The following is a 14853-nucleotide window of genomic DNA, read 5'->3' as shown; positions in this document are numbered from 1 at the left end:
AAGGATGAAATTTGCGTGGGAGGCTGTAGAAGCAGCTTGGATGAGGTGAATGACCCTTATAGTGAAAAAGGGAGAAAGGCAATACAGAAGGAGAAAGGGAATGAGGACTCTGGAGCCCAGAGCAATCTGCAATGGTCTGTCAGTGGGCTGCAAGGGGACCCCAACAACTAAAAGAGTGGATGCAACAGAATCGGGTGGGGAAAATCCTGGCGGCAGGGAGACTGGTTAGGAAAGTAGAACATTACTTAGTAGCAACAATGGCTGCTATTCACAAACCCTGCTCTCTTAAAAGAAAAGGCAATTTTATGATCACAAAGAGGCTACATTTTTTTTTTATTGGCAACTCAATCTATATATATACAGTATTGCACAAATTATAAGTGGGTTGACAGTTATATTAACAATACAAATTCATGAGCATTTACATAAAGCTACTGCTCTAGCAGGTTTTGGTGCATTTTGTGCCTGGTACTTTAGTAAATATGACAAACATAAAGGAACTCAGCTACTTCAATTCATAAGAAACGGCTTTCAAAAAAAGCAAATATGTCATCTCACAGAACACTTAATATGTCAAACCCAGGAAAATCAATAACTAAATGACAAAAGGAACACTGTTAAAGAAAAGTTGCTGATAAAATGTCAGGTTAAAATATTAGGCTTAAAAATTTTAGCAGTTGGACTTAGGACCCAGAGTGTACACACCATATTGGGAATTATAAGAAAAGATCCCCATGTTCTGCTTCACAATTACTACTACCTTCCAAAAGAACAGTTCTGGGTGGCTACAATGTCTTCTTCCCTGCTAGTATAAACGACTGTTCCACAGTCCTGGTGAAACAAGATGGCAATTCACATAAATGGGTTTTAAAATAAGATTCTTCCCAAATAAAATAAAACTAAATATGCTCTCCAAATTACAAAGCAATCTTATCCAAATGTTCACCAGATAAATAAGCCAGACCACCCATTTACCTTCACTGACTGCCTCGGAGCGCAGGGCTGGCGTGTCACCTACAAGACGGGGAGATGTGGGTGATCCTGGCTGTGCCCCTACCCAGCCTGCAGTGTGAGGGGGTACAAAAGCCCTTCAGCTTCCCCAGGTATAGAACTGAAGGGATGGGCTAGATGGCTTTTAAGAGAACTTCTGACTAAAAGGATCTAAGTCCGCTTGAGATCCCATATCCGAGCAGACGCTTAGGGTGGGCAAAAGAAATGGACTTAAAAACAGGTGGGTGAAGTATTTACCTTTTGATCCCATCACTCAGAACTATTCTGCACTACAGTTCAAGGAAATCTTTGTCCAATACTTTAATGGCTGGGGATGCTGCAGGGTAAGCAAATGAGGCATCTGACAATGAAGTTTTAGATAAAAATGTAGAAACGCTGTGCCCAGTTTGGGTAGAAAAACAGTGCACCACCACACCACACCAGCAGTCAAGACTTCCTGCCTCTGAATTTTAAAAGCCATCCATCTTGTTGGGAGATGTACGTTCAACCCTTTCAAAAGATCTACCAATCTACACCTATTAAGAATATGTTTTCCAGGGCTTCCCTGGTGGCGCAGTGGTTGAGAGTCCACCTGCCGATGCAGGGGATACAGGTTCATGCCCTGGTCCGGGAAGATTCCACATGCCGCGGAGCGGCTGGGCCCGTGAGCCATGGCTGCTGAGCTTGCGCGTCCGGAGCCTGTGCTCCGCAACAGGAGAGGCCACAACAGTGAGAGGCCCGCGTACTGCAAAAAAAAAAAAAAAAAAAAAAGAAAGAATATGTTTTCTGAAATCCCCCCGGGAAGGCAACTTCCATGAAACTAGCTCTAACAGAAAGGATGCAGGAAGGAGAATTTAACTGCAGGGTAAAACTTTTTTTCTTTACAGATCAGAAAGACGACACAAAGAGAGCAATAGATTCTCATTTTCTGTCTCCTATAAAGGACACAAGTATCAATTCTTCTGGAATCTAACACACTGGCTTCATTTTCAAATGCATCACTTTATTTTCCTTGTAAGGCAGCCATACGTTACAAATCTTAAGCATGCGACAGTCCTATGACTTCTTCAATAAGCCGTAGAGCTTCCACAGCTCTCCTGGGGCCTACAGCCCGAGCAGTCCTGAGGAGTCAAATGTTAAAGCTTTCTCCACAGCCACACGTTCCTTTGATGTTTGGGTTATTGAACACAAACTCACTGGATAATTTGTCTTCAACATAGTCCATTTCTGTTCCTAAAAGTGTTAGCTGTGCTTTCTTCTCGATGAACACTCTGACTCCTGGGGGAGAAGAAAACATGAGTCATATAAAGCCTGCCATCCCATGGAACCTGCTGATTCAAAGCACAACTGAACTTTAAATAGTAACCACTAACAAACGTCAAACAAGAGGCTTTTGGGGCTTCCCTGGTGGCGCACTGGTTGAGAGTCCGCCTGCCGATGCAGGGGACACGGGTTCGTGCCCCGGTCCGGGAAGATCCCTGCGGAGCGGCTGGTCCCGTGAGCCATGGCTGCTGAGCCTGCGCGTCCGGAGCCTGTGCTCCGCAACGGGAGAGGCCACAACAGTGAGAGGCCTGCGTACCGCAGAAAAAACAAACAAAAAAACAACAAGAACCTTTTGAATCTGTCTCATTATTTTCTTTAAGGGATGCAGTGCTCAGTTTTCTGTCCCCTTTCCTACACAATAATCTATGTCAAAAACAATTGTATTAAGCGACAGTTGTGTACAGCAAATTCCATGACAATTCTGTGTAAAACTAGAATTTGCCTTTCTTCGCTATACTTCAATTTGCTACATGAAGAAAATGTGTATATTCTCAGTAAGAGTTCTGTAAAGATGGAGTGAATGAGATTAATGAAAATCCTGAAATGACATTTGTACACACAACACACTGCCAAGCCTAGAGAAACACAAAGGACTATGATATAATGGGCTAGTTTAATAAGACTAAATCATAAATCAGTACAAGCAGTTCTGCTTTTCTGCTTATGGACCTGAAAACTGATAATAACATAACTCCCTAGTTATCTCTACCTACCTAGTTGGTAGAGGTGGGCACCTTCATAAATACTAATGGATTAAGAAAGCCTTCTTCCTTATAAAAAACTGCATCATTACTTAAATATGAACTATCTTTATTAGATCTCTTCTTTAAGATGAAAAGTTTCAGGTTTAAGATACTTTTACATATTGATTTTAAAAATAATATATTATTCCTGTCTTACCCCTAGGTTCTTCATGACATTTTTTTTTCTTCTTAGATTCCATATATATGTGTTAGCATACGGTATTTGTCTTTCTCTTTCTGACTTACTTCACTCTGTATGACAGACTCCAGGTCCATCCACCTCACTACAAAGACACAGACCTACTAGAGAATGGACTTGAGGATATGGGGAGGGGGAAGGGTAAGCTGTGACAAAGTGAGAGAGTGGCATGGACATATAGACACTACCAAATGTAAAATAGATAGCTAGTGGGAAGCAGCCACATAGCACAGGGAGATCAGCTCGGTGCTTTGTGACCACCTAGAGGGGTGGGATAGGGAGGGTGGGAGAGAGGGAGACACAAGAAGGAAGAGATATGGGAACATATGTATATGTATAACTGATTCACTTTGTTATAAAGCAGAAACTAACACACCATTGTCAAGCAATTATACTGCAATAAAGATGTAAAAAAAAATATATATATATATATTAACAAATGTCTTTACTGATCAGTAACTTAAGTGCAATAAAAAGAATACACATCAAGAACCCATGAAAACTGGCTAATGGTGCACACAAAGCCAGTGCTGCAGAACCCATGCACGCTGAAACTCCCCTGAGGTTGTGGCAGTATTTATTTTGTTTTAAATAGATTTTATCAGATTATTGGGTAGGGGCAGGGACTGGCGGGGGGAAGGGCAAAATATAATTAAAGCACTGCAATTTTTAATAAAATTTGGAAATAGACCCTTCTAAAGCAGAAGATGACATTACTTATTTGACATAGATGCTTCACACCAAAGTGGCTGGTTCATTCTGAAGTTTTATCATCTTAAAATCTTTCTGCACACAATGATAACCTTTCATAACTGAAACAAATAAACAAGTTTATCCAATAATCTATCACTTAGTTACTAAGAGCGCAGCCTATGGAGTGAACTTGATTGTGTTCAAATGTTCATAAGGCCACTTACTGGCTGTGTGACCTTAGGCAAACATATTTAATCTCTCAGTGCCTCAGTTTCTTCATCTGCAAAATGGGGACAATACAGTACCATTCTCATTTTAGTTGCTGTGTATAAATCAGTTAATATTTGAAAGCCTGTCGAACCGTGCCTCCCTCACAGTGAGCATTATGTACACCATTCCTACTATTATCATCATTACTCTCCATGCTACACAAGGCTAAACATTTTAGGGAGAACAAAGTGTCCAGAAAAAGTTTGCTTAAAACTCACCATCTTGAACAACTTCTTCATCAGAGTCTCCTTTTGTCTTTGTATATTCCAGAGTGTAGGAAAGGCCATTACAACCCCTGGTTCGGACACCAACTTTCACACCAACCTGAAAAGGCATTGTAAAAATAAACTTAGTTTTAAAGTAGTACAGATTAAACAGTTATATTAATAAAAGCCCTATTTGATAACATTCATTTCTTCAAAAGCTAAAAGATAAATATTAGATTTCTGGCTATAAAGAGTCCCTTTAGGAAGTATAAGCAGAATGGGAAACCAGCATTTAAAAAATTTAACTACTGTACAAATATCATTACAACATTGGCAGGGATCCAAAAAGAATAAAAACCAATTATATACAAAGAAAGAAATATAGAGGGAACACTGCCCCCCAAAACTACAGTCACCAGTACCCTAAAAATGAGCTTGTGTGTTTTTTCCTATTTTCTTTCAGTCTTTGTCTCATATATAATCTAAACATGGGTTTTTTTTTTTTTTTTTTTTTTTTGGCCATGCCACGTGGCTTGTGGGATCTTAGTTCCCTGACCAGGGATTGAACCTATGCCCTTGGCCATGAAAGCTCAGAGTCCTAACCACTGGACTCCCAGGGAATTCCCTAAACATAGTTTTTATTAGAGCAGAAATAAAAAATTTATTCTCTACTTTGTTTTTTTTCCCACTTAAGACATCATTTTCCCATGTAATTAGCTTTTGTAATATCATTTGCAACTAATGCCTACATAATATTCCACTACACCTAAAGCATGTTTATTACTTAACCATTACTATTAACCATTTTGTCTGGGAATAACATTTTTAAGGGAAGAGTTTTAATTCCAAAAATGAATAATCACCTTTTTTAAAAAAAAAAAATATCTGATGGCAGAGACTACCTAAGAAAACTGGACTTTCTCAAAAATGTTTTTGCTTCACCTCACCACGTGAGATGTTCCCAGGATATTTCCCTATGGTTAGGTTCACCAAGGTTCATAGGTCATCACCTGGCAATCCTATTGCCTCTATGTGACATGGGGCCTTAATTCTGTAAACATTCTCAAGTACCAGAAAGCAAAAGCCTGCAGTCAACACAGACGTTAAGAAGTTTAAAAGGTGACCAAACAGCACGTTTAAAATACCAATGTCTACCTCAGTGTAGTTTTCTAACAATATCTACCCAATTCCTATCTATTCTTGAGTCCTATCTGCTTTCTCGTGTGTGTATACAGCATTATCATAATAAGTATCATTTTAGCAAGCAGATCCTGATTCCCTGAAAAGCAGTAACACGTGCTTGCTCCAGGAAAGCAAACATAAAGTGGGAAGACACCTGATGAAGAGCGTGAGTTAAATGTTAAGCTGTTTGGTGGTTCTGATGAGTTGAAGCATTCAGAGTATTCTCTTCTGTCTTCAAACAAGGAGACAACTATAGCTTTATTCACCTTCAGAGTGACAGCTTAGAGAATGTGTAAGGGAATTTCACATATTCAACATGATAAATAATAAACTGCCTGGCTGAAATTCTGGAGCATACGTCATAAATACTTGTTTAACTTAGTTTTTATCTTTGCAAATAGGAAGACTCAAACAAGCAGGAAGTCCAACTATTAGGAATAGAGAGACACTTAAAGAGTATGTGAAAATACAGCTTTAGGTAACTGGAGTTTGGAAAAGGGATTGCTTATGCCATAAATGACACCTGATGAAGTGTTTGCTCAACCCTTTTCATGACAATATGAACAAACATCCCTCAACTCTACAAAAGTGAAATTGTGTCAACTGGTCAATTTATACTCTAGTCATTAGTCTACCCAAATTGAGTTGGAATTGAGTTGGAACACTGATATACTTAGATTTAATAATTCTTAGGGGGAAGATGATCGAACTCCTGTTATATTGTAATACAGGTTGTACAATGGAACTTAGAAACTACTCTGTAGTCTAATTATTGAATATTAATAGTCTTGGAAGTCATTTACAGTATCCCTTATGCAATGAACAATATGCTAAGATTAAGATGGTACGCACACCCCTTGCCCAACAATTCTACATCTACGAATACAGCTTATGTAGATGAAATAAGCTATGCCTACAGATCCAGAACAACGGGCCTGGCACACTACAGATGTTAAATATTTGTTGAATAATGTTTGTGGAAGCACTGAATGAGAACAACCCAAAAGACCTTTAATATGAGAGCCTGGCTAAATAAACTTGTTCAACGGAATATACTAGTATATGCAGCCATGAAGAGAATAAGGATCTTTATGTTAGGATATGGAAAGATCTTCAAGCTATACTATTAGGGGCAAAGCAAAGTGCAACCACAGTGTGTGTGGTATGTTCTCACCTAAGTAGGAAAAGAGACACACACACAAATGAAACAGGCAAAGTCTAGGCCAGTGGTTCCCCTCAGGGAATTAGTTTTGGTTGTGACAACTCTGGCACAGGCCAGAGATTCTGCTAAACATCCTGCAATCCACTCCCAACAAGGACTATCCAGTCCAAAAACATCAACAGTGCTGAGGCTGAGAAACCTTGGTCTAGGTAATAAAATGCACAGATGATCTGTGCAAGGACACGAAGAGGCTGCCTCCTGGAAGGGAGAATGAATGAAGAATGTGGGGTGAGAGAGTGACTTCCTTTTCATAACACCCTGTTGTGTTACTTGCATTTAAAAATCATGAGCATTTTTTACTTTTTAAATAAAAACACCTAATTAATGAAAGCACACTGTTTATCACAAGATAAATTCATTGTGAAAATACAACTTCAATTTTTTACTAAATATTTGTCTGACTGGTTTTACTTACGTGTTCAGGCTTATCTTTAAGAAGCTGTTTTATCTTGTTTACTGCTGAAGGTGTCTGAAAAAAGGGAAGGTTATTAAGTTGTTACAAACTTTGCATTCTTCAGCCTTATATTTCCTAGTATTTAAGACAACTCAAGCCTATCTTTAGCAAATTCATGTGGTGAATTTATGTTCCATTCTAATCAGAGTACCTTGTGGATTTCATACACAAGCATATGAACTCTACTCAATTAAAAGCATTTTTTAAAATATCTACTAGCAACATCCTCTTCATCCCCTGCCCCCACCCCCCCAGTCAAGGTCAGCTCCCTGTCATAATCTCTGTGGTACTATCTACTCACATCACAAATGTAATTTTTCTAATCAGCATCTATTTCGAATTCCTACTTTGTGCCCAGCAACAAGCACATTGCCTGACACACAGAAGGCACTCGACAGTCAATGAATGATTTCAAGTACCACATTGGGAAAGCCAACCTTCAGGCATTTTTCCTATTGATCATTATTAACTCTATTGCTCATTCTGTTTACCCCAAATCTATTTCAGATCCATCAAAATGCACAGCTAGAGGAAAAAGTGATACCAGCATCAAATAACCCAGTGTGTGCCTCTCGTGCCAGTCCCACCGAATATTCACAGAGATTAACTGATTGATTGATTTCGGCCGCGCGGCACGTGGGATCTTAGTTCCCCAACCAGGGATCGAACCCGCGCCCCTTGCATTGAAAGCACGAAGTCTTGACCACTGGACCTCCAGGGAGGTCCCTAGTCACAGAGATTATTACATCAGCATCTAAGCATCTAGATGACCAGAACTAAGCTAGTCAATAATAGAAACAAGAACATGGAAGAGTTTTCAGGAGAAATGCTGTTTAACCAAGCCCAGTTGTCCTCGAAAATACTTCATGCGTAGATCAGCATTACAAACAAACCCCAATTTCCTGAGGAGGCTGTTAGGGAGAAAGCCTGTCCCAGGGCATTCCTGGTCCACTTCCTTGCTGTGTCCCAGCCCATTACTTGGCTTAAACAGGGATAAATGTCCCTCCTCCTCAGGATTCTTGTGAGGATTAAATGAACGAATTCATGAAAAGCATTTAGAATAGCACCAGGAACAGAGAGCTCAACATAAGCCAGCTATTATTATAACAATGAGAATGTATTATCATGAAGAGATCATGTCCTTCCTACTTCTTGTTTTACTAGCTCCTCTAGCTGGCAATGCTGAACCGGTCCTCAAGTTTTCTATACAGGCATTTTCCTGGTTTGTGAAATCTCAGAGTGGACATTATGACCTAAGAGTGGACATTATGACCTACAACTAGGTAGTAATCGTAGCCAGAACTCAAGCCTGTGCTGGGGGTACAGACCTGATGGATGGCCCGAGTGTGCTCTTTCACCCTGTCTGGTGGGGACTTGGCCAGATGAAGATGCTGAAGCAGAGTCTGGACCCAATTTAGAAAAGTCATGAAACCAATGTAGAAGGCTGACACTATCATTAAAAAAACAAAACCAGGGCTTCCCTGGTGGCGTAGTGGTTGAGAGTCTGCCTGTCGATGCAGGGGACACGGGTTCGTGCCCCGGTCCAGGAAGATCCCACATGCCGCAGAGCGGCTAGGCCCGTGAGCCATGGCCGCTGAGCCTGTGTCTCCGGAGCCTGTGTGTCCGGAGCCTGTGCTCTGCAATGGGAGAGGCCACGACAGTGAGAGGCCCGCATACCGCAAACAAAAACAAAAACAAAAACAGGGACTTCCCTGATGGCGCAGTGGTTAAGAATCCACCTGCCAATGCAGGGGACATGGGTTCGATCCCTGGTCCGGGAAGATCTCACATGCCACGGAGCAACTAAGCCCGCGTGCCACAACTACTGAAGCCCGGGTGCTACAACTAATGAAGCCCGCACGCCTAGAGCCTGTGCCCCGCAACAAGAGAAGCCACCACAATGAGAAGCCCGCGCACCGCAACAAAGAGTAGCCCCTGCTCGCCGCAACTAGAGAAAGCCCGTGCGCAGTAACAAAGACTCAACACAGCCAAAAAACAAAAACAAAAATCACAGAACAGTGCACTGCACTGGATAAACAGTGAAACTTTGATTTAGTTATTAACATACGGTGTGTATGTATTTCTTATTGTGTCTCACTTAAAAAAAAAAAGTTAAATAAATCACTACCAGTGGGTGGTTTATAAAGGCCGTTTCCCATGGTTCTATCAGAACAGGAACCAAGCAGATCAACGACAGGGAACAGGATGGGGGTGGGGGGTGGGGGGAAGGAGGAACTTCTGCAGAATTATTTTTATTTATTTATTTTTTAAGATCACAGTATGTTAACCTCAAATAGTTAAGAGAGATATTAATGGAAAAAAATTTTTTAAATGCTTAGTTACACTTCTAAATGATTGCCAGTAAAAACTAGCTTTCCTAATTTTCATGGTGATATTTCCCATGTGAGTCTTGAAGAAATTAATCTGATTACTGTCAAATTACAATCAAAAGATTTCCAGTAAATTAAAAAAAAAAAAGGCACAGCCATGGGAAAATACTCACTGGAAGTCCAACCTGATGCGGAGCCTTGGTTTATTGCCAGCAGATGGGAGGTGTAAGCTCAGGGCACACATACTACGCTGCCCCACCTCTTTCTTTTCATCCTGACCAGGGACTGAACCTGGGCCATGCAGTGAAAGCGCCGAATCCTATCCGCTGGACCACCAGGGAACTCCCGAGTCTCATGTGACTTTCTAAATTATCTAATTTGGTTTTTACAAAAGCAATATATTTCCTTCTTTTCTCAACTCTTAGTAGAAAACACTTAAACAGCAAACAAAAGCAATTCACAGAGAGTGGTCCACTTATCACAAAGTGGTTGATGCTCAACATTTCATACTGAAAGGAGCTTAAGAGAAAAATTACCTGCGTGCCTGGGAACTGTCATTACAGGAACCAAAACATGTCTTAATTTTCTAGTGTCAGGCAATAATCAAATATACCCCACTGGGAGGAGTGTTACTGATGATGTATAACCCTGCTGAGAGTCCACTTCAGGGTAAAGATATGGTTATTAGAACTTTCCAAGCAATGGATCTGAATTTCAGAACAAGTCAGAATGACTAAACAGGGGAACATCTAGGACTTAAGATCATTCTGGGAAATAGTATAAAAACTTCAACAAAACAACATGCTGCAAGCCTAGCGGCCCTCCCATTTCAACATACTCCCCCAAACAACTAAGTTACCCATACCCACCCAAGAAAGTTATGTAGAATCAATGAGTCTAATTCACCTGAGATTTGGCCAGTGAAATAAAATTCAAGAGGCCCTTGAAACTCAATGAAATATTATTTCTCTCATATGTGTATCACAGAACAAGACATTCTTTCAAGTGAAAGAGCATCTGTGAGTGAGATATTTTGGCCTTAAAAAAAAAAGATTTCTAGTCCGTTTTTGTGGTTGAAATTATGGGAGAAGGCACTGTAGATAAATGAATTTTTTGACTACTTCATAGCAACATACTTTTACTTTATCCCATGCCATAGCGTTTCTATTCCTTGTAGCAGAAACTTTCCATCCTCAATACTGCATTTCCTTAGTCATTCCCCAGGCAATTTTCATTTTTTGCTGTTTAAGGAAACAAGATTAAAACCCAAAGTTAACTCCACGATTATGTATACTAAACATGAGCCAACAACTACAACCTACTTTCGTTTCATTGTAAATCTGGCATTTTAAGGTTTAAAAGATGACAGATAAAGGGCAGCCAATGAATAAATTTCAGTATATTTTGTTTGAGTCATTCTATAACAGCTATGGCATTATGATGCTGTTTCCCTTTTGTCTTTGCCTATTCCTGTACATGCAGGTAATCACAGTATATATTCACAATTTTGTAGCCTACTTTTGAAAGTTTAACATGCTACTCATTTGATACATAGTAACATACATATATTCACTGTTTCTTGAGTACTTTCTAGGTGCTTAATGGTTTATATGCATCATCTTTTTATTCTTTCAGTTCTGTGATTTAGGTATTAAAGATTAAATAATTTGCACAGGGCTAGTAAGTCAAAGAATTAAGAGTTATGACTCCCAAACCTTTAAAAAAAATCATTACTTAGAATGACTACATATCTCGCCAACAGGATTTACTCTTACTTATTTAACTGGCCTTTCACTGTTAGACATTCAGGCTACTTCCAATTGTTTCCTGTGTAATGCCCCTTAAATTGCCTCCTATACCAATCTTACAGCTTGGTCACTGTTCCAAAGGACTTCTGGGGCTACTCCTTCAATGAATAAACACCTCCTTGAGCCCCTATGTATTTAACATCATATTGTTTCCAGACCCTTCTCAACCAGGAGCTGCTAGAAATTAAGCCCGAGCCCCTATGTATTTAACATCATATTGTTTCCAGACCCTTCTCAACCAGGAGCTGCTAGAAATTAAGCCCTAAGGCACCCACTGTATGCAATGAATTAACTTCTCTCTTGTGCATCAAGAATGATGCTGGCTATGTACCATTAATCTTCACATCTTTGGTTGAACTTTAGGCCAGTTGTGGGTATATCCCTATAACCCTAATTAGGGCTGCAATGATTCTGCTTTGTACAACAATGGAAATAAAGGCCTCTGCTTGCCTTTGTAGCGTTAAATCTTCACGTTCTCCAGTCATATTTTATTCTGGCTCCTATACATACAATTCCATTCACAATTCCTGGGTCTGCAGCGAAGTAGGGAAGGGGGATGTCATCCTCCTTGGATGAAGGGTACTGACTTTGATGTGGTGGGTTGAAACCTTATTCTATCAAGGACCCACCCCTGGTTGCATAAAAGTGCCTGTGACCAGTCTTTGAAGTCTTTCTCTCCAGCAAACCACCAATCCTCTCCTGGATTAACATCAGTTAACATAGGTAATCTGGCTCTGAAAACATGGAATCATGCTTTTATTTTATCAATACCTTTTCCTAACCTCTCACTGACTAGACTGCACAGGTACAGCACTTCTCAAAGGTTGCAACATGTCGAATTCCTGATGTCAAAATTTGTACTTAGCTAACATTCATCATCTCTTCTTACCCGTTTCATTGAACTATCTCATTTCATTTGCTCTCATCTGTCTTCACTCATTAGTCCTTTGATGAGTTCACTGCTTTTGCACTTAAATGAACATGGTGTTAAACGTTTGCAAAAACACTTGAAAATTAAGCACAGATATCAGTACATGCATGCCAGTATGTTAAGACTAGGAACACATGCCAGGATTAAAATAACTGCAAGCCTGCTACCACAGACCTTTGGTGGAAAGAAACAGGGATGTGCGTTGGCACCAGCTAAGATCACAGGGAAAGGGACTAAAGTCTGCTAGACAGTTAAGTAGGATAAATTCAGACAAGGGACTCCTGCATGCTAATTCGAAATGTTGATCAAAGGCAACACAGAGCCCTTGTGAACTGAGAACTGACATGACAAAGCAGTGCTGGTAGCAGAACTGGCCTGGTAAGCCGGGACAGGTAATGAAGCATAAAGGAGCAAGCGTGGATTGAGAGCTCAGGTCTGAGAAAGTGGGCTGGGTTACTGTTCCTAGTAATTTCTAGAGGTGCCAAAGGCCTGGCCCATGACTGTTTCCCAAGAGGGTGGGAAATGTAGGTCTTAAATGTCTGATGACTAAGTAGGATCGGAGAGAAAGGGTATGACCCATGCCAAATGGTGGAGAAAGAAAAGGCAAAAAAGTGTCTCCACACTTTCTGACTCTTCCTGGCTCTATCAGTACCAGTGGTAGAATTCTTTTGATTTCTGAATAATTTTTACTGAGATTGAAAGGAGACGCAAAGTATGAGTAGTGCTTTCTAGTTCTTATGATTTCAAATCTTGGAGAATTCTAAGATTTGATGGTGTATCTTTCAGACTGGAAAATGGGCTTGATGGTACAGAAAAAAACAATGTAGAATACAGTATCACACAAAAACCGGATAACCTCCTTATGCACCTAAAACAGTGACCCATTATAAAAATATATTCTCCCACCTGATCATGACCTTCTCCTGTTTTGCTGAAACGAATTTTCCGGCAACAGGCCTTCTTATGGCATTAAATTGAACGGAATCCATTATTCAATTTAATCTGTTTTCCCCAGTCTTCAGGAATTGAGTGTTTGCACAAAGACTTCTTTACCAAGAGTGGGGTGTGTGTGAGAAGAATGCTATGAAATTAATCTTTCAAAACTGCAAATAGTGACTGCTTAATGGACAGGGGGTTTTCTTTTGGGGCCAGGTGTTTTGGAGCTACATAGAAGTGACAGTTGCACAATACTGTGAATGTACTAAATGCCACCGAATCGAACGCTTACAAGTGGTTAATTTTATGTGAATTTAAAACACAAAACAAAACTGTGCACTACGTCGGGGATCCAGCATGCGCAGTAAATTCTGTAAGTATCTGCAGCAAGTTTCCTTTGAGTGTGTTTGACCTTTCACCCAGAGAACGCTGTAAACTCACTCAGGGTGGAAATTTATCCTTCTTTGTCCTTTGTTAGAGCTACCACGGCCTAGGACCGCTGGAAGCACAGAGTGCGTTTCAAAGCCTCTTCCACCCCAGACACCAGGAAGTAACCCTTTGTGCACTGCAGCCTTGATCTCTGCAAGGGGGAGGGCTTTGTTGTCTCCGCGCTATCACCGGCGCTCCCATATCACACTGTGGTCCTCCAGCCGGGCGAGGCTAGGCTCGGGTCTCCCCAAGCGCCTCAAGGGTAGGAACCCTGGTTCATTCACCCAGCTGCGCCCGGCACCTGGCATTTCGACCTCTAAGTAACCCGCGACCTCAAGCACTGCTGCCGCGGCAAGACCCTCCGCGGCCCCAATCTCCGGAAAAGCCGCGCCTGATCCCCAGGGGCCACGCTCGCACCGCCCCTCGCCCCTCAGCACGCGGCGGCGCGCGGCCCGCTGGGAAACGTAGTTCCCGGGCGCCCGGCTCCCGAGGAGCAGCCCCGCCCGCGCTTGTTTATCTCCCCAGCAGAGGCGAGTTAGGGATGCGGACGATGCGGCGGCTGCGGAGCGGGTCAGGGGTCCCGCCGCCCGGCCGTGCTGTGCCCTGCCACCGTGCCCCCCTCGCGGGGGCGAAGGTGAACCAATATAACGGGCCTGGTCGCGCGCCCCAGCCACTCACCAGGGTGAGGGCGGCCCGGGTGGGCTGCAGCTTCCTCTTGCTCACAGCCCGGACAGTGGCCCGGACTAACGAAGCCGACATCCTCGCCGTCCCGGCAACCCGATGCCTCGGGCCGGAGCTCGGCCACCTCAGCCTCTCTCCATGGACACGGCGGGCGCATTGACGCCACAAGCTCCGGCGCACGGCGCCCTAGGCCCCGCCCCTCGTGGGCCCGCCCGCGCCGTCGCCATTGGGCGGGCCGTATGAGTGACAGGCGGAGAGCGTGGCTTGGCGCCCGGGCCGTGATCATGTGACGCGGGGCACAGCGGTCGAGGGCAAGGTCGTAGCTCTGCGGCAGGTCCCCGCGCGCTGACTCACACCGGACTGGGGCACATGGAATGAGCTCGGAGTTGTCGACTCTGGAGGCGCGCCGTTCCACGCCCTGCCTTCTGGGCAAGGTGCTGCCCCGCCGCTTAAGAA

At 42.3% G+C, this 14853-nt stretch overlaps 1 protein-coding gene across 1 annotated transcript; it reads right to left on the bottom strand.

The window, feature by feature from the left end:
• Window positions 1-1829: 1829 nt before the first annotated feature.
• Window positions 1830-14573, bottom strand: ISCA1 (iron-sulfur cluster assembly 1). Its single transcript, XM_082625033.1, has 4 exons — window positions 14395-14573; window positions 7244-7297; window positions 4437-4542; window positions 1830-2268 (listed from the first exon to the last, which is right to left on the bottom strand). The coding sequence occupies exons 1-4, from the start codon at window positions 14473-14475 to the stop codon at window positions 2120-2122; spliced, it is 390 nt and encodes a 129-aa protein (XP_082481159.1). The 5' UTR covers window positions 14476-14573; the 3' UTR covers window positions 1830-2119.
• Window positions 14574-14853: the final 280 nt, after the last annotated feature.

This window comes from Mesoplodon mirus, assembly GCF_964341445.2.
Source record: "Mesoplodon mirus genome assembly, chromosome: 1".
NCBI lineage: Eukaryota > Metazoa > Chordata > Mammalia > Artiodactyla > Ziphiidae > Mesoplodon > Mesoplodon mirus.
The sequence above is the reverse complement of the archived record's forward strand: the minus strand, read 5'-3'. Positions and strand labels throughout refer to the sequence as shown.

Bases quoted from the DNA above. Each gene is read 5' to 3' on its own strand.
- ISCA1 (XM_082625033.1), bottom strand. From the start codon at position 14,475: ATGTCGGCTTCGTTAGTCCGGGCCACTGTCCGGGCTGTGAGCAAGAGG. The intron at 7,298-14,394 runs GTGAGTGGCTGG...CCCTTTTTTCAG, and splicing joins CCCGGGCCGCCCTCACCCTG to ACACCTTCAGCAGTAAACAA. The intron at 2,269-4,436 runs GTGAGTTTTAAG...CTTCTCCCCCAG, and splicing joins TGAAGAAGTTGTTCAAGATG to GAGTCAGAGTGTTCATCGAG.